The 27758-nt window shown below is 44.4% G+C and overlaps 1 protein-coding gene across 2 annotated transcripts; it reads right to left on the reverse strand.

The window, feature by feature from the left end:
- Nucleotides 1–25747, reverse strand: Abhd12b (abhydrolase domain containing 12B). 2 transcript variants are annotated; one of them, XM_027418191.2, is made up of 13 exons: nucleotides 25653–25747; nucleotides 19521–19648; nucleotides 18243–18345; nucleotides 14986–15105; nucleotides 12177–12207; nucleotides 9861–9906; nucleotides 9627–9756; nucleotides 9110–9147; nucleotides 5490–5569; nucleotides 2133–2215; nucleotides 881–959; nucleotides 264–382; nucleotides 1–149 (listed from the first exon to the last, which is right to left on the reverse strand). In XM_027418191.2, exons 1-13 carry the CDS (start codon nucleotides 25745–25747, stop codon nucleotides 122–124), a joined length of 1080 nt encoding a protein of 359 aa, XP_027273992.1. In that variant the 3' UTR covers nucleotides 1–121. The 2 variants fall into 2 exon arrangements, with proteins under 2 accessions (XP_027273992.1, XP_027273993.1); XM_027418192.2 differs by lacking the exons at nucleotides 18243–18345; nucleotides 19521–19648.
- Between the last annotated feature and the right edge of the window lie 2011 nt (nucleotides 25748–27758).

Raw genomic sequence — 27758 nt, forward strand, 5'->3', positions numbered from 1 at the left:
TGGAAGCATCAGGGGCTTTGGCTCACTCAAGTAGTCCAATGCAATTTTGCACAAAGAAACCACACAGCTCAGATGACTTTTGTACCCCATCTTCACTGTCGATTTCTGCTCCTCCAGGCCCTCATGCCCACTGCTGGCTCAGGAAGTCTCTGCAGAAAGAAGGCTTAGGTCAGCTCACACACTTGGTCAGAGTAACTCAGGACTGGCCTGGTCACTGTGGCAGCACAGCTAATTGAGGCACAGTTAGCAAGAGTAGTTCTCACCTCACACTTCTCAGTAGCAAGGGGCTTTTACAAAGAAGGTTGTGATGGAAGCCTGGAGGGAAGACAACCATTTTGACCCTGTCTTTGTTCCTGTAGGCTTTGCGTGCAATTTCGTAGAGCTGTGGGAGAAGCGAAAGACAGAGTCAAAGGCAAGGCGGTAATGCCCAGCCGCAGGCCTCCTAGTCTGACTTCCCTAAAAGGGAAAGGAACTTGGGGAGTCAAGTCAGACCCTAGGGACCCTCGGGTCCTCTATTAGCTGTTTCTACAGCTGAGGACCAGAATGTCCGTGACTAATAGAATCTGATGACCCATCCTCCCTCTCACCACACCTTACTGCAAAGGCTCTAAGCATCGCTATGGGCCTATGCCAGCACAGGTTTGTTTAAAGGAAAACATCACTAAAGGTAACATGGGGGTCCCACTTAGTCACAGACCCCAGGTGAGGGACCAAGGTCTACCCCTACCCCAAACTCCTTCATACTAGTATCCAGAGCATGGATATTCATATAGATCAGGGAACATGACTCTTCAGGAGTGTAGATCATCCCTATGGAAGTGACCTTTGACCTCTAATCAAAGGTCAGCAAGGTGAAGAAATGGTAGAACTCTTGGGCTACCTGCTTTCCACACTCCAGAGGCACTGTCCTGTCGTCTTCTCCATGCAAGATGAGAAGTGGGGAAGACAGGAACTTCACACTAGGAGAAGTTGGGAGAAGAACATACAGTTTAAGCCTTCAACCTGAGCTCTTAAGTTACCATTTTAGTGACACATGACGTTTGCCCAAAGCACAAAAAAATAAAATCTTCCTTCCAAGGAGTCACAGCTTTGTATGTACAAAACTTCACCTAGTATCCAATTTCTCCATGTTTCCCTCTGTTTGATTTGCCCATACAATTGAACTGAATTAATTAATTCACCTCTATGTGAATTTTAATAATATTAAACAAAATGCTCATTGAAATAATGGATTTGCATGACATCAGTAGACCTTATCTTTTTCTTTATTATACCTCATTGTGTAATGCCTGAAGTATTTTAATTAAAAGTCTACAAAAGAGGGAGCTAGCCCAGTGGATAAGAGCACTGACTTCTTCCAGTTAACAGCTCGCTACCATCTGTAACTCCAGTCCCAGGGGATCTGGCTCCCTCTTCTGGCCGCCTTAGATACTGTTGCACAGACACAGTACCCACAAGCCTAAAATTAAATCTTTAAAGCTCTACAAAACAAGAGAACTCAAAAATAACAAAACTACAGCAGGACGGGAGACCCTCGGGTAGCAAATTATTTACTTATCCCCATAAAAATAGCATGATATGCAGCCCCAGGTGTGATTAGCCACCTAGCCAGCCCAGTTTGACAATACAAAAGGCCACAAACATGCACAAAGACTTCCTCTCGGGCTTACTCAGACCTTTCTGTATTCTTTCAAATTCATCACTAGAGGTGACTGCTCAGAATGCTAGCTTTCCTCAGGTGCTGACATAGGAAAAGGGATAAATTAACAGATGCCTATTTGGAAGCATCCTTCAGTTATTTCTAATCATTGTATCTATTGCTGGGTGGGCTGGTTGGTATTACCTGGGTTTGGGCTACATGGGGAATAAGACCTATCAGTCAGGGGGGAGTCAGGGACCCCCATAGACTCTTAGACTCAACCCCAGTGGGCTTTCACAGGGCTCATAAACATGCATCTCTACAATGTCAGAGGAAGTGCTGGATTGGAGAAAGTGTCCACTTGGACATAAGAGGAACAGCAGATCATGAATGTGTAGAAACCCTGCCCATGTCCTAGAACTAGCATGGAATCCAGAAAGAAGGAAGGCCATGGTGGTTACTCAGAGTGAGAGCAAGCATCTTGTTTGCTTACTTTTCATCACTGGGGAAGACTATCTTGTCTTCTTTAAGGGCATCCATTAGCATTCTTAAACATCTTGGTAGCTTCTTGTAAATCTATTTTTAAAAAAGAGAAACCGAGAGAGAGAGAGAGAGAGAGAGAGAGAGAGAGAGAGAGAGAGGAAAGATGTTAATGCCTGTCCCATAGTCCTCTAGAATGCACAGTTGCAAGGTGTCAGACAATTTTACCAAGCCCACATACAACTTGTTATATCCTTTCATTATGAGCCCTAAGTAATAAGAGAATAGCCGCTCTCAGCTGGGCGGTGGTGGCACAGGCCTTTAATCCCAGCACTTGGGAGGCAGAGACAGGTGGATCTCTGTGAGTTCGAGACCAGCCTGGTCTATAAGAGCTAGTTCCAGGACAGCCTCCAAAGCCACAGAGAAACCCTGTTTCGAAAAACAAAACAAAACAAAACAAAACAGAGAATAGCCGCTCTCTAGCTACACTGAACTTTAAAAAACACTTGTGGATCTTCAAAAGCAGTTCCTGTAATTGAAGAATTTGGAGGGAGGAACCAGAAATGAGAAGAGACACAAGCCACATACCAGTTCCACCATCAAAGATAACCACTGTTAGCATTTGTTTGTGTCTTCCTGTGTTGCTTCGTTTCAAATACATGTGACAGTCAAGCTCTTATTCCTCCATTCACAAGGGGAACAGTACTACAAAAAATCTGAAATTTGCTTCTACTGCAAGCAGACTTAATTAGTTCGTTCAGGGCTTGTGGACTAATTACATGATGCTATGATCACAGTATTGAAAGGCAGACTAAGCTCCTACTCTGTTTACTGCAGATTGCCATCAGAAGGGAAACTCAGTGTGCACACAATGCCAGCCGGTGTATTTGATGTCCTGTGGACACTGTCAAAATATGAAATGTTTTTTTAAAGCATCACAGTAACAAACTGCTTTCAACCGTTTAGAGTGTTCAAGTCTTGCTCGGTGGCTCAGGGTGGGCCTGGCCTGCACATTTTCCAGCTCTCCAGAACTGATCTGCATTCAGGTGTGGGCCGGCTATGTCACACTGCCTCTCCTTTGTCTTCTCCCTCCGCATCCACGCTAAGGGCAAGTTGCTAGGTTTGCTGTCTTTTCTTTGTCTCCTAATTTCCCCCATCCTGGAACTGGGACTCATGGGAGGAAAATTCAATAAGAGAACCCCCGTCAGCAATTCATCTCAAATTCTGAAGGAGTAAGAAGAAAGCAGACCCAAGTCAATCTTCTCCCATCATACCTCACTCCCTACCAGGGGAGATGTCCTCTGAGACTAAAAGGTCACACGGTTACCCCCAGCCCAGACCACAAAGGCAGACTCTTAATTGGTCTTCCTGCCTCTGCCTTTTTTCTGTAATAACACCAGATAATCATTCTTAAAATGCCAGTGGCATGAAGTCTGCCACTTCCAACCCTCAGGGATGCTACACCATATGCTAGGCCACTCGCTCCTAGCTTAACTGTGAGCCATCCACATCAGCCCCAGGCTTTCCTGCCAGAGGCGCTCACCTCTGGCCTGTTGTCTGGATTGGAGGATGCAGTGGTAACTGGACTACCCTCTAAGCCTTGCTTCCCCTCACCCATGAGCAGAGGTAAGGACAGCACTGACAGAGATGGGGGAGGACGGAAAGGGTGAGTGTGGAGGTGTACAGGAGCCCACACAGGGCTCTGCTCACACGGCCTCCACCCCTGCTTCTATTTCCTTCATGCTTTACCTTGTTTTCTGGAAACTTGCTTAGATCTGGGCTCTCTGTAAGCCCTACACACACACACACACACACACACACACACACACACACACACACAAACACACACTAGAGCACAAGGCCACTCGCTCCCTTTTCTCCATTCTCCCTGCCCTGAAACTACCATTCTGTGTCCTCTAATCCTCTTTTAGTCCACTTTGATGCAGAATGAGTGGGGAATGGAACAGGAATTGTTGGTATCCTACCAGCTGCTGGGTACTTCCCATGAAGTCAGTATATTACTTAGTTTTGCTTTGTTTTGTTTTGTTTTGTAACAATCTTGTGCAGTAGGCATCATCAAGTACATTATTTTTTTCTTAATGGAAAACTCAGAGGAAGAGACAAGCAGCATGAAGGACCTATAGATGGTCCTGTGTGCATTATAACTGAATATCATACATCAGTGGAAATGACCAAACTACAATTTCACACATCCAGAATGAAATCTCACAAGTATGAATTTAGGTGATATAATTATATATAAAGAAGCTCAAATAAAACTATACTCCTTAGAGACACACATGGACACTATCACTATGAAGAAATACATAGATTTGGCTGCCCGCTCCCTGAAAACACGTAAGCAAACTCAGAAAATTCTGTGGTGGCTTATAGTACAAAACATTTCAGAAATAAACAGATCAAAATATCCCTGGGATGCCTTATAGCATCAAATAATTTAAAATGTGTGCCTGTATCTCTTCTAAAAACCTTTGCCTTTCCCCCAAACTCCCCTGCCAGCCCCTCACTTGCTAACATTCACTGTGAGCATGAGACTATATAAAATCGAAAATTAGGCCTGGGAAAGTATAAAATTAGGGTAATGGGTCAGATGAGGTGACTCATGCTGTAATTCCAAAATCCTGGTAGCTTGAGACAAGATGGCTATCATTGGCTGGAAGCTAGCCTGTGCTACTCTGTGAGTTCAAGTGCAGTCTGAGCTATGAAATGAAACCTATCTCAAAAAAAGATAACTAATAATAATATAGGATGATGTGTACAACAGATTTTTAAACTCATCTTTATGTTTTACTTTCTTTTTAAACAAGATTTATTTATTATGTATAGTGTTCTGTCTGCATGTGTGCCTGCAGGCCAGAAGAGGGCACCAGATCTCATTATAGATGATTGTGAGCCACCATGTGGTTGCTGGGAATTAAACTTGGGTCCTCTGGAAGAACAGACAGTGCTCTTAACCACTGAGCCATCTCTCCAGCCCCCCTATGTTTTTACTTTCTTGAGAAGACTGTTGACCATAACTGGAGTACTCCGTAGAAGCATTTTCTCTGGAATCTTGTTTATGACAAAATGTTGTAAGAGATGTGGCTGAAGTTGATGTATAAAATTTTATTTTCAACTTAAAAAGAGTAATTATCATAACAAATCTCTGTCTGATCAGTAGAAACCTTTCACTTAATCAGTTCCTGTCTGTTAGGAGAAGCCCTTGTGCCGTTAGTGGTAAACTGACCAAGGCTGGAACAACTCCAGAACTTACAAAACTCGTTTTAAAATGAGCCATAGCCATAAACACCTGGGTATGGAAACAGCCTGCACATCAACGCAGGGTAAGAGGAATGGAAGGAAGACTCACCTTTAGCAGAGGATAGTTGATACTCGCCACCCACATGTTGGTAAACGGAGCTTTTAAGACAATGGCATCCACTGGACACCCTGGATAATAAAAACAATCGAAAACTAGATGAGTAACTCTCCCCTTCAAATACCAAAATACCGCCTTCCCTAGATAAAGGGTCCTCAGGGTCTTGCGCATGAACTGCCTACATTAAAGCCATTTGTGAAGTTTTTTTTTTTTTTTTTTTTTTTTAAATATGCTAGCTCCTGAACCCCACACCATACTTTAGGGACGGTCTTGGGTAGGGACTGAGAATATGTGTGTGTGTGTGTGTGTGTGTGTGTGTGTGTGTGTGTGTGCGTGCACACAGCATGTCCACGTGAGTGCCCAAGTACATGCCAGCATACTCGTATGTGCATATGAATATGGAGGCCAGAGGTCAAGCTCCGATATTGTTCCCTGGGAGTCATCCACCTTATCTTTGGGGACAGGGTCTCTCATTGATCTGGAGCTTGCTGGTGTTGGATGACAGGTGAACCCTAATAATCCTCCTCTTTCCCCAGTGATGGGATTAGAGGTGTACCACCACAGTGGGCGTGATGGTGTACTTCTTTCATCCCAGCACCTGGGAGGCAGAGGCAGGCAATCTCTGTGAGCATGTGTCCAGCTTGGTTTATAGAGTGAGCTCCTGTCTCAATAAATAAATAAATAAATAAATAAATAAATAGATAGATAGATAGATAGATAAATAAATAAATAAATATCCCACAATTGCACTGCTATTCCTGACTCAGGGGACAGAACTCATGTCCAAAGTCAGCACAGCGAGCACTTTACAACTGAGGCACTGCTCTAGCTCGAGAGTGTGCATTCTTAACAATCCCTCTCCTTCCTGAGTCTGTCTATGCACGTGATAGCTGAAAGCCTTCTACTAAGGATACAAGACTTCCAGGGCTCAGAAAATATAAGAAAGCAAAGTATTATAGGGACAAAGAGGAAGTGCAGTCCTTTGTAAATGATAGGCCGGAGGTTGATTGAGTTGTTTGGTTAATACTCTGAAGGCAAGTAGAAACTGTATACGGAAAAGGCATATATTGAGGACTATAGCATTGTAAAGGTGTGTTGTATTTGTTTATGTTGCATTTGTTTAATTATGTAAAGATGTGTTGCATTTGTTTCACCTTGCCTACCTAAGGCACCTGATTGGCAATAGTGGAATAGGAGGGGCTGGAGGACAAAGAGAGTAAGTAGGAGAAGAAATCTAGGCTTGAGAGGAGAGAATGAGGGAGAAAGTGAGGGAGACACCCAGAGCCAGGCAGCCAGACAGCTGAAAGCCAGCTAGACATGGAAGGTAAAAGCCCCAAGACAAACAGTAAATGACGAGAAACAGGTTAAGTTATAAGAGTAGCAAGAAACAAGCTTAAGCTAAGACCAAGCATTCACAACAAATAAGTCTCCATGTCATGATTTGGGATCTGGTTGGCAGTCCAAAGAAAGCCTACTACAGGGGTGTATATGTGTGTATATGAGTGTGCATATATGTATGCATGGGTGTGCATTTGGGTGTGTGTGCAAATGTGATCTGTGTATATTTGAAGGTATAACTGATTTGTGAGAATTTTTACAGCCATTACCAAGTAAGAAAAAGCCCAAAGAATTTAAGCTGCCTTCTCCCTCAAAGCAAATGACACTCTAAATGCTTCCATTTTAATTGGCAGGATTTAAACTAACACACTATGGGTTTGCTCACAGAATCAGAAGGATAAAAATTACTGTTCAGGTGGAGATGGCTTGGCTGGCAGTGGTTCCCACACAAACGTGAAGATCTAGTTTGGATGCCCAGCAACCCCTCAAAAAACCGTGTGCAGCAGCACGTGCTACATGCCCAGCACTGAGCAGACAGGGAGGAGGACACCCACAGCTCACTTGCCAGACAGTCTAGCTGAACCATCGAGCTCCAGGCTCAGTGAGAGGCCCTGTTCCAGAGATCGGGTGGAAAGCAGTTGAGAAGGATGCCTACCAACCATCTCTGAACCCTACATGCATGCCTACACATGTGCAGACACTATTCAGGGTGTGGTAAGAAGGTAGGAATACTACAGACCATTTCTCTGAATTTTGGCTGTTACCTCAAAAGGTGTCATTCTAGGAAAAACAGTGCACTCAATATAAGACAACCCTCATACGGTCTGAGTTCAGCCTCAAATCAACTCAATCTCTGATTGGTCTGTAGTGACTTTATCCCCACCCAAAATGTCCTGAAGGAGCAGAGTAGAGTATTCCTGGGTGAAGAGAGCATCACCCATGTCCTCAATCTATCATCTTCCATATGTGATTGCAATCCCTTAATCAAAAGTAAGTATGTCTATAAAGAGAAAACAAAAGTGACCAGATTGTAAGTCTGGTGGTGGTGTCCTTGACTAGCATTCATGAGGCCCTGGGTTTGATGCCCAGCACAGCTAAAGAAAAAAGAAAAAACCTGAAGTCCAAGGGAATTTTTACTGGAGTTTGAGAGAAAAAAACAACACATTAGGCAAGCTGTAAGTCCCCACAGCTTCTAGAAGTCAGAGTGGCTAAGAGTGTGTGTGTGTGTGTGTGTGTGTGTGAGAGAGAGAGAGAGAGAGAGAGAGAGAGAGAGAGAGAGAGAGAGAGACTGAGTTAGACTTCAGTCTGGGGACAGCCATTCTTAGAGTGTCAGGGTGAGCCCACAGGATTTTGGTCCTTAGACAAAAGACAGACAGACAGACAGATGATGGGTGGATGGATAGATAAATGACAGATAGATGATGGATGGATAAATATAGATGATAGCTAGATATATGATCAATAGATAGAAGAGATTAATTGATAGAAGATGGATGATTGATAGTAGATATAGATAGATGATAGATAGATAGATAGATGATAAACAGATAGAGCAAAGGTTACAGGTTCTTCAGTGAAACTAGACAAACTTAGGAGTGAGGATCTGTAAGCAACTGCCAAAACAAACAAACAAACAAACAAACAAAAAACCTACAAGCAATTGGTCTTGAGATTTTTTAAAAATTTTCATAGCAACATTAGGGTAGATAATTAATGTTTTTTTTATCATTCAACACTTCCATACTAATTTTTTTAAATCTTTAAACAAATGGTCTGGCCATATTCACATCTATTCACAGAGATCCTAAATTCATAAAATCAGTTAGGAAGCAAGCAAGCTGCATTGTCAGAATCTGCTACACACTCCACTCAGGTCTCTGTCGAACACTGACATGAATGTTGGAAAACGGGCTGCAGAGGGCAGTGTGGCTATTGTTATCTTCTCGGAATATATTATTTTCCTGTCCTATGATTTAAATTAACATCATGCTAGGAAGAGGGCTCACTATACAACTCAGGCTACCTTCAAACTCAGGGCCTTCCTGCCTTAGCCTCCTGAGCATTAGGATTATGGGTGTGTGAACGACCACACCTAGCCAAGTCATTTTAGCCCAGAAAAGCAGTGGTTACACTGCTAAAAAAAAATCCTTCCAAATTGGGGGGGGGGGGCACCTTGGAGTCTGTGGTCAGCATGTACACAAATTTAACAGAACCTCTTGACTTTATATTTTCTACCTCAAGCCCCAAACTGTCATTTAAGGATTTTACATTACCTTTCGCCTCTAATGCTCTCGCAGCATTTGTTGCAACTCTGTAAAACAGTAAGAGTGTGCCTGTGAAACACGGCAGTCCAGTGGACACTGACAGCATGTGTGTAAAACTCAGCAGTCCAGTGGACATTGCAGCCTCAACAACCCAGAATTAGCAATTGATGAAAGGCTCTATTCTCTCAGCCTTGAAAATCCAGACAGACACATACTTTTGTACAGAATTTCAAAGCGAGGCACAGACCCTAATTTAAGGGTCTTTTTCTTTAATGCACTCATGGACTATTCCAGAATAGATGTCAGTGTCATGATTATTCAGGGAGCTTAAGGGACTTGTCATTGTCTTGAAAGCAGACACACTGTCAGGGAGGCTCTCTTGCCATTTCTGGAGTGGGAGAGAGACCAAGGAACAGGGGCATCCCAGTTTGGTTTCCCTTCCCTGTTTTCTGTGCCTTTGAAAACACAAAACCCCTTGTGAAGACACAAGGACCCACCAAAGGGCAATACTTCAGCCCCCACTTACCCTGTTCCCAGAGAGTGGCCCCACAGACACACAGGGGTCCTACCACTTCTTGCCTTGGTCCATTCATAGACACAAATAGCATCTCTGGTTAGCCCCTCCTCAGTGGGCGTTCCCGTAGAATCCCCAAACCCTGGAAGCAAGAAGAGGCAAACACAGCATCACACCCTCCAAACCAAGGAGTCATCAAAAGCCTCTGTTCCCGTTACATCTTTGTCCACTATTCTCGACACATACCTCTGTAGTCCACTGACAAGACATGAAAGCCTCCATCACTCAGCACCTGCATGCCAAATGAGCTGTTATCATTTCAAGCAGTTAGACGATCCCAACAGGGAAGGTTCCTCTGCAATACATCTGTGTCTCTGTGTTGTAATGGGAGGAAAGATGTATTCTGAAGGGCAGGGATACCACTCACTGGTAAGGCACATGCATAGTGTACTCAAGTTGCTTACTTTGAGTCCCAGAATCACAAAGATTCTGTATTTTTTTTTATTTAGAGATGAGAGTGTTGTGGAATGTTATTTGAAGATGTGTTACATTCTTTTATGCTGTGGGATATTTGTTTAATGATGCAAAAGATGTGCTGTATTCTTTTATGTTGCGTTTGTTTAACTCTGTGAAGCTGTGTTACTTTGCCTGCCTAAAACACCTGGATTCTAATAAAGAGCTCAATGGCCAATTCCTAGGCAGGAGAGAGAAACAGGTGGGACTGGCATACAGAAAGAATAGAGAAGAGAGGAGAAAGGGAGGGAGGAGGACACAAAGGGCCAGCCACCCAGCAACACAGCAGACAGAGTAAGAACTAATAAAAAGAAATACAGAAATAGAAAAAGGTAAAGCCCAGAGGCAAAAGGTAGACAGGATAATTTAAGTTAAGAAAGCTGTCTAGAAACAAGCCAAGCTAAGGCCGGGCATTCGTAAGAAAGAATAAGATTCTGTGTGATTTCTTTGGTAGCTGGGTGGTGGGCCCCCAAAAGAGTAAAGAGAAAAACAACAACAACAACAACAAAACTAACAACGTGAGAGTCTATGGGAAAATGGAAAGTAGCCTGGGTCACCCAGGCTCTGCAACAAACAGCTATACAACCTTAGCCTGTTTGTTAAACATTCAAATATGTAAATATTATTCAGGGTTGCTGGAGGGTTGCATGGATATTGTACCAATGCACCTGTTTGCATTTCACAGTCTCAGGTAAGCATCGGCTAGAGGTGCTGGAGTGACTCTGAGGTAGAGTACTCGACCAGCATGCTCAAGGCCCTGGGCTTGATCCCTGAGACCACATACACTCTGAAAGAATGGATGAATTTCTCTGAGAATGAAATGCTACACAGAGTGGTTGTGGGGAAAGGCAATCTCATAATAGGGAGGTGTTTGTCTTGAATAGGGTCGAATAAAAACTATATTCTCAACTAAAAAATAAAGAGATCACCACTTAAATATATAAAATAATTGCCCAGCCCCAAGTAGGTAAAGAAAGAACATGAAAATTTATTTTTAAACAGGTGGGCACCAGGGAAGTGGAGTAGGAATATGCATGAGTAGCTTGAAGTAGCATCCCATATTGAGTAAGGAGAGCAGTGACAACTCTTAGACCCCAATATTTACTCCTAAGAAAATAAATAAGACACAGAAAACAAAATAGATGCCTTAAGCTTTTTGTAGCTGTATTATTTAAGTAAATTTAGGAGGAAAAAAAAACATCAGCGGGCTAGTTAGCAGTTACTTAAGAATAAACTGGAAAAGGTGTGGTCTTTAAATTTGTAATTATGACCCCAACATAAAAACATGAAAAATAGAGCCGGATGTGTGAGGCACGCCTAATCCCAGCATTTGGGAGCCAGAGGCAAGCAGATCTCTGTGAGTCCAAGGCCAGCCTGGTCTATATCAAAAATTTCAGGCCAGCTAGGGTTACATAGTGAGACCCTGTCTCGAAAAAGATAAAGAAAAACAAGAAAATGTTTATAAAAGAGTGTAAAAGTGTGCAACATAAATTTATATATCGGTACAACCATAGTATCAAAGGTTCTATATGAAAGAGAAAAGACCAATGGAGAATAAACACAAATGAAAATAACAGTATTAGGGGAGAGGGAAGGGGAAAAGGGAGGGGAGAAATGAAAGGAAAAAATAATTTGAAAATAAAGATCTTTTGTTTAAAGAAATCACCTGTCCAGACAGGTGAAGAAATTTGTAGAAATGAGATCAAAATCATGAAAGGGTTTGGGGGCCCAGAGTAATAAGTTATTCCCATGTGTTGACATACACACAAAATTACACACACACACTCCCAGAGTTATTTTCTCTCTCTCTCTCTCTCTCTCTCTCTCTCTCTCTCTCTCTCTCTCTCTCTCTCTCTTTCTGGTGTTCCTGTGTGTTTACACACACTCCCATCCCCATCGAGGTAATGGATGAGGAGAAGGCCACTCCTGAGGGGACAGAGATGGTCTCTGGAGACCATCACACTGAGGCCCTCAAGAACTCCAGACTGCAACCCTGACAGAACTGGAGAGGACTTAGAGTGCTGGTGCCCTGTGGCCTTTCCAACATACCTTTGCCAGCTTAATTCTGTGAGGAGCTGCCCTGTGGAGGAGAGAGGCAGAGGGGGAAAAGCACAAGAATTAGGAACAACCATGACAAATTCATTACAAACCACTCTCAGGCTTTAGCTCATCCTACTCCTACGATTTTTCCCTTTTCTTTTCTCTTTTAGATTTATGTTTTGTTTTTGTGTATTCTGTTGTTGTTGTTGTTGTTGTTGTTTGAGACAGGGTTACATTGTGGAGCGCTGGCTGACCTAAAGTTCACAGAGATCTATCTGTATCAGCCTCCCAAGTGCAGGGATTAATGACAGGCATCACCATGCCTGGCCTAACACTGGTCCTTTGTTTTGTTTTGTTTTTATAGACAGGGTTTCTTTGTGTAGCCTTGGCTGTCCTAGAACTCACTCTGTAGACCAGGCTGGCCTTGAACTCAGAAATTCACCTACCTCTGCCTCCCGAGTGCTAGGATTAAAGGTGTTTGCTACCGCCACCCACCAAATAGATTATTTTTTAGTGGTAAGGCCAGCTTGCCTGTGTCCAGGCCAATGGCTGAAAGCCCCCCACCTCCACCCCTGCCCTTCCTTGGATGCACTGGTTTCTCCAAGACTTCCCAACACAAGTGTTTGACGAAGTACTAATAACCCATCTCTGGGTGCTGTGCAGCAGAACTTCCCTCTAGGAGGTCTCTATAAGCTAAAGAAAAGTTTATAAAGAGTGACTTCAGAACTGGGGGTACCAGTAAGGGTGGTATTGGTTTTCCTGCACTCAATTATGGTTTGTCTGAACCCCACTAACTCTGCCACAAAATGCAAGAAGAAATGAAGGAGAAAGACTTGCTTTTGAAAATATAAAATAACCCCCAAAATGACAGCATCCACACTCACCTCAACAAAAGAAAGCAAAGAATTAGCCAAATGGCCAAAAAAAAAAAAAAAAAAAAAAAGGAAAGAAAACCTTTCAAAAACATTAGAGTCAATGTTGTTCAGTGTCAATGAGCCATGGAACTCCTGAGCATCTAGTTAAAGCAATAAACCCATTTCCTAGAAACAAAAATGTGAACATTTTATATACAACTTTAGGGATGAGTTCAAAAGTCCTAAAGTCCCCCATAGATCTGGAGCCTAAATACCCTGATTCTGGGCATTGACAAGAACTGTGGCTTCCTGTTTGAGGAATGGTGCTCAGTACTCAGTACTCAGTACTGTGGGCTTAGTACTGCTGACTGTAAGCTGAGACTTCAGGGAAGAGGCTGAGGAAGGCGTGGCCCCTGGATCTGGGTCAACTGGGGACAATTTCAGATTCACGCACAGGCACAGGCATGGCAGTACCGTGTACTGATCCTTTAAATAAACCTACTGTAACACTGTCCAATTTCATAAATCAGAACAATGTTAAACAAGGCCCACTGTTCAATTTCACTGAAAAAAATCTTAGGGAATGAGATCTAAAATGCACAGAGCAAGAAAACTCCGGGAGAGAAGGCAAGACTTGAGAAAGCCGTCACCTGACAGAAAATAACAAAGAGACATAAGTGAGCTAGCCAGAGAGCAGGTTCCTGAGCCTGTCAATTGGTTGAAGTGCCCCCCCCCAAACATGAGAGAGATCATGGGTTTGCCATACGCTACCCCTCCCCCGCCAGAGCAGTCCTACAGTCCCCAGCTGTAATCACATGGGCCAGGAAAGGCTTTGACAGCACACATCAAAGGACAAGCTTCTGGGAGGCCAGCTTTGTGACAATGCCAGACAGGGACCACAGAGCCTGGGTTGGGACATGAATGTTAGAGTGGAATTTATCAGTCCCCAATTCCTGTGACTTCTCTCTCAGGCATCAGACTTCAGATAAAGGGAATTAATGATAAACAAAGGACTCCCACTATCTCTTTTTGAAAGAGACCACCAATGTGGACATTTCTCGTTGTTTGTCCTTTAATGCATGCCTAAACCGTTTCCAGTCGCCCATGGGTTTGTCAATCCATGGAGTATTTGGAGACTATTTGAAACTAGCAAGTTCTGATGGGAATGCAAAGAAGTCTATGCACATATGCAAAGAAATGCAGGGGGAAGATTTTACAGACCAAATGAAGAGGATTTCATGAAGCTATTTAGAAACAATTATTCCTAGCTACTGGGATTAGAAGCAACCAGTCTGAGGCTGAGGGGCAAGTGATGGGCAGATATTCCCAGTGACCTTTGTGCAAGGCTGTATGTGGTTCTGTCAAGTCTTCTATGGACAGTTCTTCCTGTAGGACACACGCATGAGACTCCCTTCCTCCAGGATGCTAGCTCTAGTCCTTTCTTGGCTTAAACACAACTGATTCTATTTGGATTCATCTATCGTCTTGCATAGTCTTGAGAAGTAAAGAAACCAGTGACTTAATTGAAATCAATACAGACATTTTGGAAGAAATGTTAGTCCCTCCCTTTTGGAAACGGACCCTCAGCATTCTACATGCAGACTGATTGTTTAAAGAGAAGGCATTTGCCAGAACATCTTTGCATATTAAATAATGACTAGAGATAGGCAAAGGCATGTCTGTGGTTGAAAACTACTTTCAGTCTCCCATGGCTTAAAAATGGGCTTAATCTCTCAAAAATAGATAGAGATAGATGATAGACGGATGGATAGATAGATAGATAGATAGATAGATAGATAGATAGATAGATAGATAGATAGATGATGGGTGGATAGAGATAGATAGATAGATAGATAGATAGATAGATAGATAGATAGATAGATGGATGGATGGATGGATGGATGGATGGATGGATGGATAGATAGATAGATAGACAGACAGATGCTCCAAGCAGAGGTGCTGACCTGTGCTGTGCACTGCCATGAAGATAAACAATAATCGGGTTCCCATCATGAAGGGCAGCTTCATACCAGCAGCGACACTTCCCCTTGGCATCCTCTCCCCGGCAACTGGGGACTGTGTGCCTGAAGAGCAAGGAGAGGTTTTACAAAACTGCAAAGGCAGAAACTTGCTTCCTTTCCATTAAAAGATTTTTTTTTTTAGTCTGAGTAACACATGCATAAGCTAATAATAAAATCTAAGAGCACAAAATATCTGAGGAAAATTGCTATTGCTCCTGCACTACCCCACACAGGATGCATTAATTGTTTACTGCTCTAATTCTTGCAACTTTTGTTCCTATTAAGAAGTTTCCAAGATTGCAGTTCTTAGGTGCAAGCCATTGAAACAGCAAAAACAACAGCAAAAACCAGGTTGAAACAAGAAAAAGATACTTGACATTCACCAGAATTTGAACATGAACCCAAGTTATTCTTTTTTTCCTCTCTCGGTAATCAATGTATTATGAAGACACTCATACATTTCAATAGTTGCTTAAGTTTAGATGCACAGATTTCAGCATATGAACACATGGGGACTTAAAAATAACAACCATGTTCAACAACGTCATGTGGGTGGAGGTAATGGCTAACCCTGGTTGTGAACTTGACACACCAGGAAGAGATTAGGAAAGATGGCCGATGATGTGGAAACCTAGTGCAGTTGAATCACCCTGGAAACTATGAGGGTGACTCTAGTGGGGACTCATAGTAATGGGGAATATGGAGCCTCAACTGGCCATCTTCTATAACCAGGGACTGGTTATATAACCCAACAACAAAACCTTTGACCTACAATCTTTCCTGCCTGAAAGATGTGCTGGGCACAGAACTTGTGGGCATGGCCAACCCAAGACTGGTTCAACCTGAGGCCCATACCACAAGAGGGAGCCCATGCCTGACACTGGATGGCCAGGAACCAGAGGCTAGACAGCCCAAAGACCCAGAATAGGACATGACTGGAAAAAAAAAAAATCACTGAAATGATTACTAAAATCGGGGCATCATCCAGTAACTGACGGGAAATGCAAAGACCCACAGCCAAATACTAGGTGAAGCCAGGGGAACAGAAGAGAGGGGGGAAGGATTGTAGGAGCCAGAGGGTCAAGGACACCACGAGAACACAACCCACAGAGCCAACTAAGCAGGGATCATAGGGGCTCACAGAGGCTGAAGCCACAATCACGGACCCGGTATGGATCTGAGCTAGGCCCTCTGCAATTATGTTATGGTTGGGTAGCTTGTGGGACTCCTGAAAATGGGAGTGGGGTTGTCTCTGACAATTTTGCCCACTCTTGGCACCCTTTTCCTCCTACTGGGTTTGTCTCATCCAGCCTTGATATTAGATCATGTGCCTAGTCTTATTGTAACTTGTTATGCTGTGTTGAGTTGATACCCCTGGAATTCCTGCTCTTTTTCTTGGAAACAGGAAAGAAGTGGATCTGTGGGAAAGAGGAGGTGGGGGCTGGGAAGACTGAGGGATGGGAAACAGCAGTTGGAATGTAATATGTGAGAAGGAAAAAGGGAGAGAGAGAGAGAGAGAGAGAGAGAGAGAGAGAGAGAGGCTGCTAAATATAAACCCAAGAGCAAGCCAGTAAGCAGCCATCCTCCATGGCTTCTGCTTCAGCTCATGCCTCCAGGTTCCTACACAGAGTCCCTGCCCTCATCCCTGGCCCATGTACTGTACCTTGTAGGATGACATAAACCCTTTCCCCATCAAGTTGCCTTTGGTCATAGTGTTTATCACAACCTAAAGCAATCTAGGACAGCACCAGCGCTCTACCCATTATTAAGTGCTGTTACTTCAGAGCGTAAATCAGACTCTTTAAGACAACCCTGCAACATACCTCAGGAGCCTTCCCAGACTGTACACACAAGTTTCTTCTCCACAGACAGATCTCTTTAATTTCTAAGCTACACAGCTCTGAAGTCACTACTCAAGGGAAGCCATGCAGTCTGACTAAGTGGCCTTGAGATTGTAAACACCTGTCTTCAAGTTCCTCTGTCTTGTTAGACTAAGAAGAGAACCTTCAAAGTGCTGCAATGTATCATTTCACAAGGACATGCAGAACTGGCCAAGACGTGATAAATCTGCAGTCCTGTCAATCAACAAGGAACAGAAGCCGACCATCCATCTGCAGGACCTCCGGAAACACTGGTACCGCTGTCCTCTGGTAAATTGCTCATGAACATAGCTGCCTCTCCAGGCCCATGTGGTCAATCAAACTAAACTGTCCTTGAGGATAAGGAAAAAGTTATAGGCACCATTCCAGAACATCCTCCTGTTGGAATTTCAGACTCACAGACATGAACTATAAAGTAGAGCATTAGTAATGGCAGCCAAGAGCAAGCAGTAGACCCAAAGAGAAGATCCCAGGATTACCACAACAGAAATAACATAGAAGGCACATGACCACCTGTAACCTTAATTGAGTATTTTATGTGTGCTAGAGTTAGGCTACAGATGAGCCCAGATGACCAGAGGCTGTCCACCCATAGAAGCTATAGTCTCATTGGGAAGGCAAAGTGAGCAAGCCATCGTGTTATTTCCATGATGATAGGAAGAACTGCCCTAAGCACTGAACACAGATGGCCATAAGCACATTTACCTAAAAGAGGATGATGAAAAGCAGGGAAAAGGAAGGTTTCCTGAAAATGACCAAAGTGAGACCCAAAAGATGAGTGAGGGTGGGGTCGGGCATGGAGAGACAGTCAAAAGGAGGGAGCAGAGCAAGTCCTGGTTGTGGCATTTGTCAGGGAGTTGGTGTGTCTGTAGCAGAAGAATGACCGAAAGGATGGATGCAATAAGGCAGAAATGGGTGGGGCCAGAAGCCAAGAGTGCCATTTTGTAAGACTTCAGACTCTAAAGCAAACATTCTGAAAAGAAAAAGGGAGCAGGGGAGTTATAATAAAGGAAAGGTATATGGAGCAGCTTCTGGAAGCTTCCACAGATAGCTAGGTTCTGCACAGGCAGGCAACACAGCCTTGAATCCTTGATGCTCTTCTAGCAGAAAGTTCTGCTCCATCTCCTTCACCCCCGCCCCCGTGCATGTACATGTCTCTCTGTCTCTGTCGTCTCCGTCTTTCTCTCTTCTCTTCTTTCTACAGTTGATGCGGGTAAGAAGGTCAGGGGCTTATTCTTAGATGGGTCAGAGTATAATACATGTGCTTGTCACATAAGCACAAGAACCAGAGTTAGGAAGGAATCAGCCAGCTTCACTCACCAGATGCCGAGCAACACCCCAGGCTCAGGCCTGAGATAGAAGTTCACTGTGTGGGCGATCTTCGACTCGGGTCTCTTTAAATCCACGAGAAGGGGAGTTTTATCTGCAAAGCATTAATCATAATCAGCCCTCAGCCTCAGGCTCCATGTCTGTCCATCAATTTTAGAAGAAGCTCCACTCTGCCAACCAAGTCAGTTCTAAGCTTCAAGCTAAGCAATAAAAGAGTTTTGTGATCCTAGCCCTTTCTGGAGTGAAAAGCAAAAGAAACCATTTCTCTAAAAAAGTAAGTAGAATCAGGCAAAAACAAACCCACAGGGAATACCATTATCATTAGCTAGAAGGCAGCAAGACATAGCTCTACTGACACCCAACAGTGTGTGTGACACTAAGAGCTGGTCTCCAGTATGGGGGAGGAGGATAGAAATCAGTCTCTCTGTCTGTCTCTTTCTCTGTCTTTCTCTCCTCTTCTATAATTGATGCAGATGAGAAGCATTCGAAGGCTGAAGTGCTGGTTCAGTGGATAATGTGTTTTCTTGTCACACCAGCCCAAGAACAAGAGTTAGGACCCACCACACCCACATAAAAAGCCAGTCAGACATGGCAGCCAGCCTGAAATCTCAGGAAAAGGGAGGAAAAGCAGGGGATTCTCAGGGTAAGCTACTGAGACCAGCCAGATCTGGAAACTCCTCTTCAACAAGAGAAGATTGATGGAGGAGAACACCCAGTGTCCACACACACAGGCATACACACACACATGTGCCCCTACACACACACATACACATACAAACATTCAGGCACACACATGTATCCATACACACAAACATACACAGAGACATATGCACACATATGCACATGCACAGACACACACAAATGCTCACATACACATACAGACATATACGTACACGCACATACTCTCATATACACATATACATATGCACACACTCAATCACATGCATGTGTGCACATATATACATATACATACAAACATTCAGGCCCACACATGTATATATACACACAAACATACACACAGACATACACACACATATGCACATACACACAGACATACACAAAGACACACACACACACACACACACACACACACACTTTCTAACAATTTGGATGAATTCATGCTAACCATCAATATAGAAGGCTTCCAACCACACGAGTCTAGCCCGGGTTTTGTAACAAGTGGTTTTTCTTGTGTCATGACCTTAAGAACAGTGGGTTCTTTATTTGGGAGAATTTATGTAGGAATATTCATGAGCAGTACATACTTACAAAAATTGAAATAAATTAACATGTTCATCAGAGGAGGCAAAATGTGTTCCTTGAGAGATTTACTCGTGAAGCTTTGGAATTCAGCGGCTATTTTTCTCACAAGAGCTGAGCAGGCGTGTGGGAAAAGTCTGCAAAATATTGAGGAATAAAGTTTTTAAGAACAGTCCGAGTTTTGTCTTGGTTCGTTTTTCTTTTAAGATTTAAATACAGGGGCTGAAGAGATGACTCAGCAGTTAAGAGCAACAACTGCTATTCCAGAGGACCGGGGTTCAATTCCCAGCACCTATACACAGCTCACAACTGTCTGCAACTCCAAGATCTGACACCCTCAGACAGACAGACATGCAGGCAAAACACCAATGCACATAAAAATAAATAATTAAAAAAAGAAATACCGGCTGGATGTTGGTGATGCACACCTTTAATCCCAGCACTCGGGAGGCAGAGGCAGGCAGATCTCCGTGAGTTCTCTGTAGATCGAGTTCCAGGACAACCTCCAAAGCAATACAGAGAAACCTTGTCTCGAAAAACCAGAGAGAGAGAGAGAGAGAGAGAGAGAGAGAGAGAGAGAAGAAAGAAAAAAAAGATTCAAGCCCAATTATAGAGGCTAACCCTGGCATATAAACAAAATCCTCACACAGCTGCTGTAACTGTGCAAAGTGGCACTGTTGAGCAGCCAGGTAAGGAAGGCCATCAGACAGAGCCCTTTCCAGTCTCTGCAAAAGCCAAGTGTGGCTCCAGCAGGAGGGGAGGCTATGACCATCCACCTGGGTGAGCAGCCCATAGGCGGCTGGACAGTACCCCGTGTCGAACACAACAGCTGCAAACAGCTTAGTCATGCCCCAGCTCGGAGCCCCACTAGCTCTGAGTGAGCAGCCACAAGAATAATGCTCTTCTGGCTGGGTCTTCAAAAGCAACCTATAGAAGACCCCACCTTTGAGAGGAAAAGGACCTGTGAGGACCAGGGACAGGAAAGGACCCCAAGGCACTCCAACAGGGCTGAAGCCAAGTCAGTGTGACATTGGATCACACTTATCTTCCTTCTTTTTTTTGGTATTTAGTGTGTGTGTGTGTGTGTGTGTGTGTGTGTGTGTGTGTGTGTGTGTGTTTTGCCAGCATGTACGTATGTATATGCACCACAAGTGGTTCTCAGGACCTTACATCTTTCATTTGCTGTTCTCCTCAACACAAACACCTGAAGCTAAATGCCATGGCAGCCCAGTAATGACTACCCACTAAGGTCACCTGTCCTGAGCCACATTTTTTCATGAAATTCAAGATCGTGTCCTACTTTTGAAAGGTAAGAGATAAAGTCATCTCCTGCCTCCCACTTATGTCCCCACCATCCATTATGCAAATCCTTTTCCCTATGTTAATTGGTCAGCACTAATTGCTCAATGTGTTGTCCTTAGAAGGTTGGCTTAATCCCTTCTGCTAGACTAGTGGGGACTGGGTAGCAACTGCTATCACCTTGCTTTGCAAACGCAGAGTGTCAAAAGCCAAGTCTCCCTCCTTCCCCAAGTCTGCCTGATCCTAGCTGTCACAGCCCTGCTCTCCATGCTCCCCTGCAAGCAAACAGGACCCCACAAAGAGGACCCAGGAATGATGCTGGCTGGCCTCCACCAAACTCTGCTCCCAGAGAATGATATTTCATAGGTCCAACCTTTCTCCTTGCCCCCTCACCCTGTCTCAGTCCCTTCCTCCTTAACTTCTGTCCCCTTTTCTGTCCCTGTATTTATTGGAGCCTCCTGTTACGGAAGTAGTCAACCTCTAAATGATCCTTCTTCAAGTGTTGATGACTTAAAAGCCAAAGTGCTTATCCATATGCAAAAGAGGCTTGAAGAGAGATGATGAATCATGGATTTTGGACAGGTCTGCCAGTGGTGGAAAAACTACGCAAGTGCCACGCAATGGGTAGCTCTTCAAATAACATCACACATGGGCAACTGCCTACCCATAGAACCAGCAAGAAAGACATGAAGAGGATTGTTTCCTAAATCTCTAAAGTAGCCCCCATGAAGGCAGCAGGAAGGGCAGGGCAGGGCAGGGCATTGCTGTTCTGGTTTTAGAGATGAAAATCACAACCCAAAGACTCTGCTTTGAGCCACAGATCAAGGCAACCAGGGCAGACAGAGACGATGTCTGTGAGTGCAGGCTTCTTTGCAGTGAGCTGCCTCCTGCTAAATGTCTGGCATTCCCGCACCCCCACCCCCACCCCTACCTGGACACACACTCCTTGCCTTCCAGGCTCCCCCTGAGTTGTCTTTTGAAGGTAGGCAGGGTAGTCTCCTGCTAAGTTACCTTTTGAAGGTCTGTCTTCTTGGGGAGCAGAGGCATTGAAAGGAAATATGTATCTTTCTTTCTTTCTTTTCTTTCTTTCTTTTTTTTTTAAAGGAATAATTTATACTCAAATAGCTCAAGGCACTTCAGTGTGAGCTGATTCAGGGAGAGAAGAGACTGACCTGATCCCCCAGCATCAATAATGCAAAGGTGGTGCTTCTAATGAGGGGGTTTGTCAATTTGATTTCCCCTAGATCAGCAGAAGGTCAAAAGTCACTAGTGGCTGACAGACCTGATTTGAACAGGGGAGGCAGTTTCCGGCCAGTCCTGGCTATAGGCTGGTCATATCAAAGGCCACCTTGGAACTGGGGTGTTCCCCCCCCCCCCGCCTCTTGATCAGCTGCAGCTGCAACCACAGGGTGCCTCATAGGGGCCAGAGGATCTTGCTGGGCAATTCTTCCCAGTGAAAACCTGCTGGAGCTGGAGTTTATGTAGAACAAGTCATTCCTGGCTAGAGGTGCCCACAGACCTGCTTTGGGGAGCCCAGATCAGACAATATTCTACCAAACAACTATCCCAAATATTAAGATGCTGTACCTCAATTCCACTGAGGACTGACACAGTCGACATGTGCAGGTCAGGAGTACCAGGTTGGTCCCTCTCCACCTAGTTCCATCCCACCCTCTTAGCACCCTGTGTGCACTCCGGTGTTTGATGGTGATAAAGCCTCTATACACAGACCTTCCCTCTGTGGATTTTCCTTTCTGTCCTTCTCACTCATGAGCAAAGCCTCGGAGTGACTCTTGGTTGCTTCCTGGTTGCTTCTGCACTGCATGCCAGGTCCCGAGATGGCATAACACGGGACATGACATAACACGGCTTCTTTGACACCCCTCTCTGTCTTAGCACATAGCCAAGCCCAGTCAGTATCTGCTGACCCATACCGTGAAGACTGACAGATACACTTTGTTTATAAGGGAGGAAACAGTGATAGGGGAGGCAATGGGGACATGAAGGCTTCATCCTTTATTTATGTTTTAACGACAATTAAGAAATGAGTCACCATCCAGAGCTAGTCAGAGATCACTGACTCCACACTGTTAACGGAGGAATCAGCATAGACCTGAATTAGGACCCGTGAATACAGGTGACAATGGTATGGTTTGGGCAGTATATTTAGCAACTGGCAGTGGGATCTAATTATAATGCATAAACTGACTTTGTGGAGCCTATTCTCTATGGAGAGATACCTTGCTCAGCCTAGACATGGGGGGGTCCTTGGTCCTTCCTCAACAAGGTAATGAGACCAACTTAGTTGACATCCTAGGGGAGGCTTTACCCTTTCTGAGAAGTGGATGGGATGTGGGAAGGGGGAAGGAAGAGAGAGAAGGAGGAGAAGAGAGGAGGGAGGGAGAGCTGGGATTGGAATGTAAAAAAATAAATTAATTAAAAAAAAACAGAAAAATGAGTCACCATGAGCTTTGCAAGCGTGGGGGTGGGGGGTTGCCTGTTTTGTTTACTCCTGTGGATGCAAGTCCTAGGTTAGCTTGTGATAGATAAGAGATGACTGGTACTGTGAGAAGAATTAGTAAGATCTTCAGCCCCTCCTAAGGGTTCTCTGTGAACCATCTGGAACAGAAAGGTGATGACCTAGGTAGGGCAGTGGCCAAACAAAGAGGAAGACAGCTTTTAGGATTGCTCCTGGCTTGCCCCTCAGAATTATTTTCCATTCTCCTATCTTGCAAGTGAAGATGTATTCTCATGGTCCCATCCAGCTTAGGCAGTAACTGTACCAGATGAACTTGTAAAATAAATATACTAGCAGAGAACATGTCTGGGTTAGTTTTTTGTCAGCTCTATTTATTTATTTATTTATTTATTTATTTATTTATTTATTTATTTATTGTTTTTCGAGACATGGTTTCTCTGTGTCTTTGGAGGCTGTTCTGGAACTAGCTCTCCTAGACCAGGCTGGTCTTGAACTCACAGAGATCTGCCTGCATCTGCCTCCCGAGTGCTGGGATTAAAGGCATGCGCCACCACTGCCCAGCTTTTGTCAACTCTAGAAAGAGGAATCTAAGTTAAAGCACCTCCATTAGATTGTTCCACAAACAAGTATGTGGACCATTTTCTTGATTAATGACTGAGGCGGTAGGTGGAGATCACTGGGCGCACACCATCCTTGGGCAGGTGGGGCTGGGTGACTTTAAAAAGTGGGATGAACACATCAGTAAGTGGTGTACCACCCTGGTCTCTGTTTCAGTTCCTGCCTCCAGGTTCCTGCTCTAATTTCTCTTCATGATGGACTATGAGCTGTAAGATGAAATAAACCCTTGCCTCCCCAACTTGCTTTTGGTCATGGTGTTTTGTCACAGCAAGAGAAAGCAAATTAGGACCGTGTTAAAGCTCGGCCACTGAAGACAGTGTCTGATTACTTAGTCTCCGGCCTCACACTTCAGGTTAGGCATAGTGCTGCCCAGGGCTGGGCGTGGTCAGTGGATGGTGGAGCATTGCCTCCGCGTTAACACTTCTTACCTTAGATCAACAACCCGCTGCTCAGAGGAAGAACTGCCCCAGTGCTTCCTTCTCCGGGAAGTATTTCTGAGTCTTGCCTTTTACTAATTAGCCAGGCAAGCAGCAGAGGGTCCTCTCAACTCTGTTACTGGCTAAATGCTGGGCTCTCTAGGACTGTGAACTGCAGCTTTGATTGTCTACCTAAGAAATGTTCTTTCTTGTCTACTGAGGGCTAAACAATCAGCCACTAGCTTTATAGAAAACAAATTGTGGGGTGGAGGGGCAGCTTTCCTCAAGCAGCCATGTCAAGGGGGTCAGGGTGGACGTAACTGGAGCGATGTGATGCCACTCATTCTCCACTCTCTGTTACAGGGCAGCAGAGGTGGAGTGGGGTGGTGAGTGGGGGAGGGGGGAGGGGAATGAGAGCAAATGATGCCTGTTGTTCATATCCCTAGGGCATTCCAAAGTGTGGTCCCCTGTGTGTGGCTGTGGTAGCCCATGTCTTTAATCACAGCACTGAGGAGGCAGAGGCAGGCTGATTTCTCTGAGTTCAAGGCCAGCCTGGTCTACAGAGTGAGTTCCAGGACAGCCTCCAAAGCTACAGAGAAACCTTGTCTCAAAAAACCAAAACCAAAACAAAACAAAACAAACTAGTGATGTGGTACTGATCAAAACAACTGATTGGAGATGAATAATTGTTCAGACCGTGGATTAATGGGAGCCAGAATATTTAAAAGCAAACAAACAAAACATAACAAACAAAACCACAATAAACAGAAATTTTCAGACATAAAGAATGATAAGAATTTACACATAGGTAGTAATTTCAATACACCCAGAAGTTCAGCCAGTCCTTTAAATACACACCTGGAAACTCACACCTGAGGAGCCAGGCCTTTATCACTATCTGATCTTTCTCCACCTACACAGGATTGCAGCACACCGTAGGTTATGGCTGCCTCTATTATTAGTAATATTTAAATCCATCCGGTAGAGTTCCACGTTGAACAGGTAAGAGAAACCGTCTTTTTGGAGTCTCCTTTCCAAAGCTCTTATGCATTTCTGAAAAGTCAAACCTGCCTGCCTCCCTGGACTGGGTAGGATAAAGCCATCTCTGAGACTTCCGGAGTAAGCAGGGATGTGGAGCTTGAAAGTTGTCCATGTCTTCGCTTCCCCCCACCCCCACTCCACCCACACCCCCCACCCCCACCGGCACCCCCCCACCCCACCCCTCTCCAAACCCCAGCCCTAAAGCTTCAGTGCAGAGAACACAGGACAGGTTCAGCCCTATGGCCCCAGAGGAGCTGTGGAGGTGACTGAACGACCAAGCACACTCACCTCAGGTTCCTCAGGACCATATCCCACCAGGAGGCCACGCAGGCACAGGCTGGGGGCCCGGGCCCTGAGGCTGCTTCACAGTCCATAGCATCCATCCCCCGGTGCTGCCACCACTGAGGGAGCTGCCACAGCCACCACGGCCAAGTTCATCCTCTCCTCCCCTGTTGGGCTAGTTCCCGCCCTCTTCCACTGCCCAGAGGGAAACTTGGCCACCTGCCCAAAGTCACACTCATTTTAGGGGCTGGGGCTTCCTCCTTGGTTGATCTTATGCCCAGGCACATGGGTGAAAAATAAAAACATAGATGCATAGATAACTATGTACCATTTTGTCTTCTGTTTACTTTCCATTAGTTTTTATTATGTATCCCTACGAGTTTGGGCAGGTGCTTGTCCTTGCTAGACCCATAGAACAAATCATGACGGAGTTCCAGGACAGCCAGAGAGAGCTGTTACACAGAGAAACCCTGTCTCGGAAAAACAAAAAAACAAAACAAAAAATCATGACAGCACAGCTTTATAAAATCTGCCTGACATTACTGTCACAAGAATTCCTTTGGCTCCCTTTGGTTAAGAAACAGTGGCTTGGTAATTAAGAACTCTGGCTGCTTTTCCAGACAACAGCACACACTTGAGCTCACATCAGTTAAGTCCAGTTCCAGAGGATCTCACGGCTTCTGTAGGAACCAGGCATGAAAGTGGTGCTTAGGCAGACCCTTATGCAGGCAAAACACCCATACACATAAAATAACATAGTTTTTAAAAAGATTTATCTGTCCAGGGGATTGAGCTACACTGAGTTACACAATTACTCCATGTATCCAAAATAAAAATCTTTTTGGTGTTTTGCTTACTTATCACTATATATATATATATATATATATATATATATATATATATATAATACATGATATATATTATTTAAAGTTCCAAAAGGAACCCTGTACCTATTACCACTTACTCACTGCAATGGCTATTCTTGGTTGTCAACGTGATTACCTCTGAAATTAATTAAAAACCCAAGCTGCTGGGCTCACCATTGAGGGATTTGTAGTTAACAGGATCTGGGTCACACCTTCTCCTGGCAGCCTATATAAAGGACATGAAAGAAGGAGGCTTTGGCACTTTACCTGCCCTCAGTCTGACTTTACTGGTGTTAGATCCTACTACTTCTTTGGGATTCAGATGTGTGCTGAAGACCATCTGAGACATCCACTTGTGGGCTCTTGGACTTTCTACTGGTAGACAGCCGTTGCTGGACCAGCTGGGCCACAGCCTGTGGACATATATGTTCTATCAGTTCTGTTCCTCTAGAGAACCCTGACTAGTACCGATATTTGGAACCAGAGGTGGTTCTAGAGCAACAGAAGTTTAAGGATGAATTTTTAAAGAATCTGAAGCAGCCTTTCTAATTCCCTGGCGCCTACAGTTACAAAAGACTTACCTGGAGTATGGAGACCTGTGAGAGCCTATGTTTAGAAATAGTTGAAGCCGGGAGTTGGTGGTGCATGCCTTTAATCCCAGCACTCAGGAGGCAGAGGCAGGCGGATCTCTGTGAGTTCGAGGCCAGCCTGGTCTCCAGAGCGAGTGCCAGGATAGGCTCCAAAGCTGCACAGAGAAACCCTGTCTTGAAAAACAAAAAACAAAAAACAAACAAAAAAATAGAAATAGTTGAAAGGCTTGACACATGGAATAAGGAATGTGGTGACTCTGTATATGAAACTTTGACAATCTGTGGGGAAATAGTGGCAAGGATGCTGACTTGTTGTTCCTGGCATTTCTGGATTTAATTGACAACAGAAAAAAAGTGAGTTCAGGGTTAACACGAGCCAGTTTCTAGTATTTCAGGTTACAGTGGCAGAGGAAAAGAAAGAGCTCTCTGGTGCATGGAAACGGACTCACACACTGTATGGACCTTTGAGCCTGGCGCTTCTTCCTTAGCATAATGCTTTCAAGGTTCATCCACAAGTTTCCTGGGTTTACTGTTTTCAGGACTGAATAAATAATGTCCTTCTGTAAGGCGATATCACATTGTGTGTATCGGTGCTTCGGCATATGGAAGTCTGAGTGGTCGCTGTATGTTGGTTAGTCTAAATAATGCTGCTATGG

The sequence above is a fragment of the Cricetulus griseus genome, chromosome 5 (assembly GCF_003668045.3).
Source record: "Cricetulus griseus strain 17A/GY chromosome 5, alternate assembly CriGri-PICRH-1.0, whole genome shotgun sequence".
Classification (NCBI taxonomy): domain Eukaryota; kingdom Metazoa; phylum Chordata; class Mammalia; order Rodentia; family Cricetidae; genus Cricetulus; species Cricetulus griseus.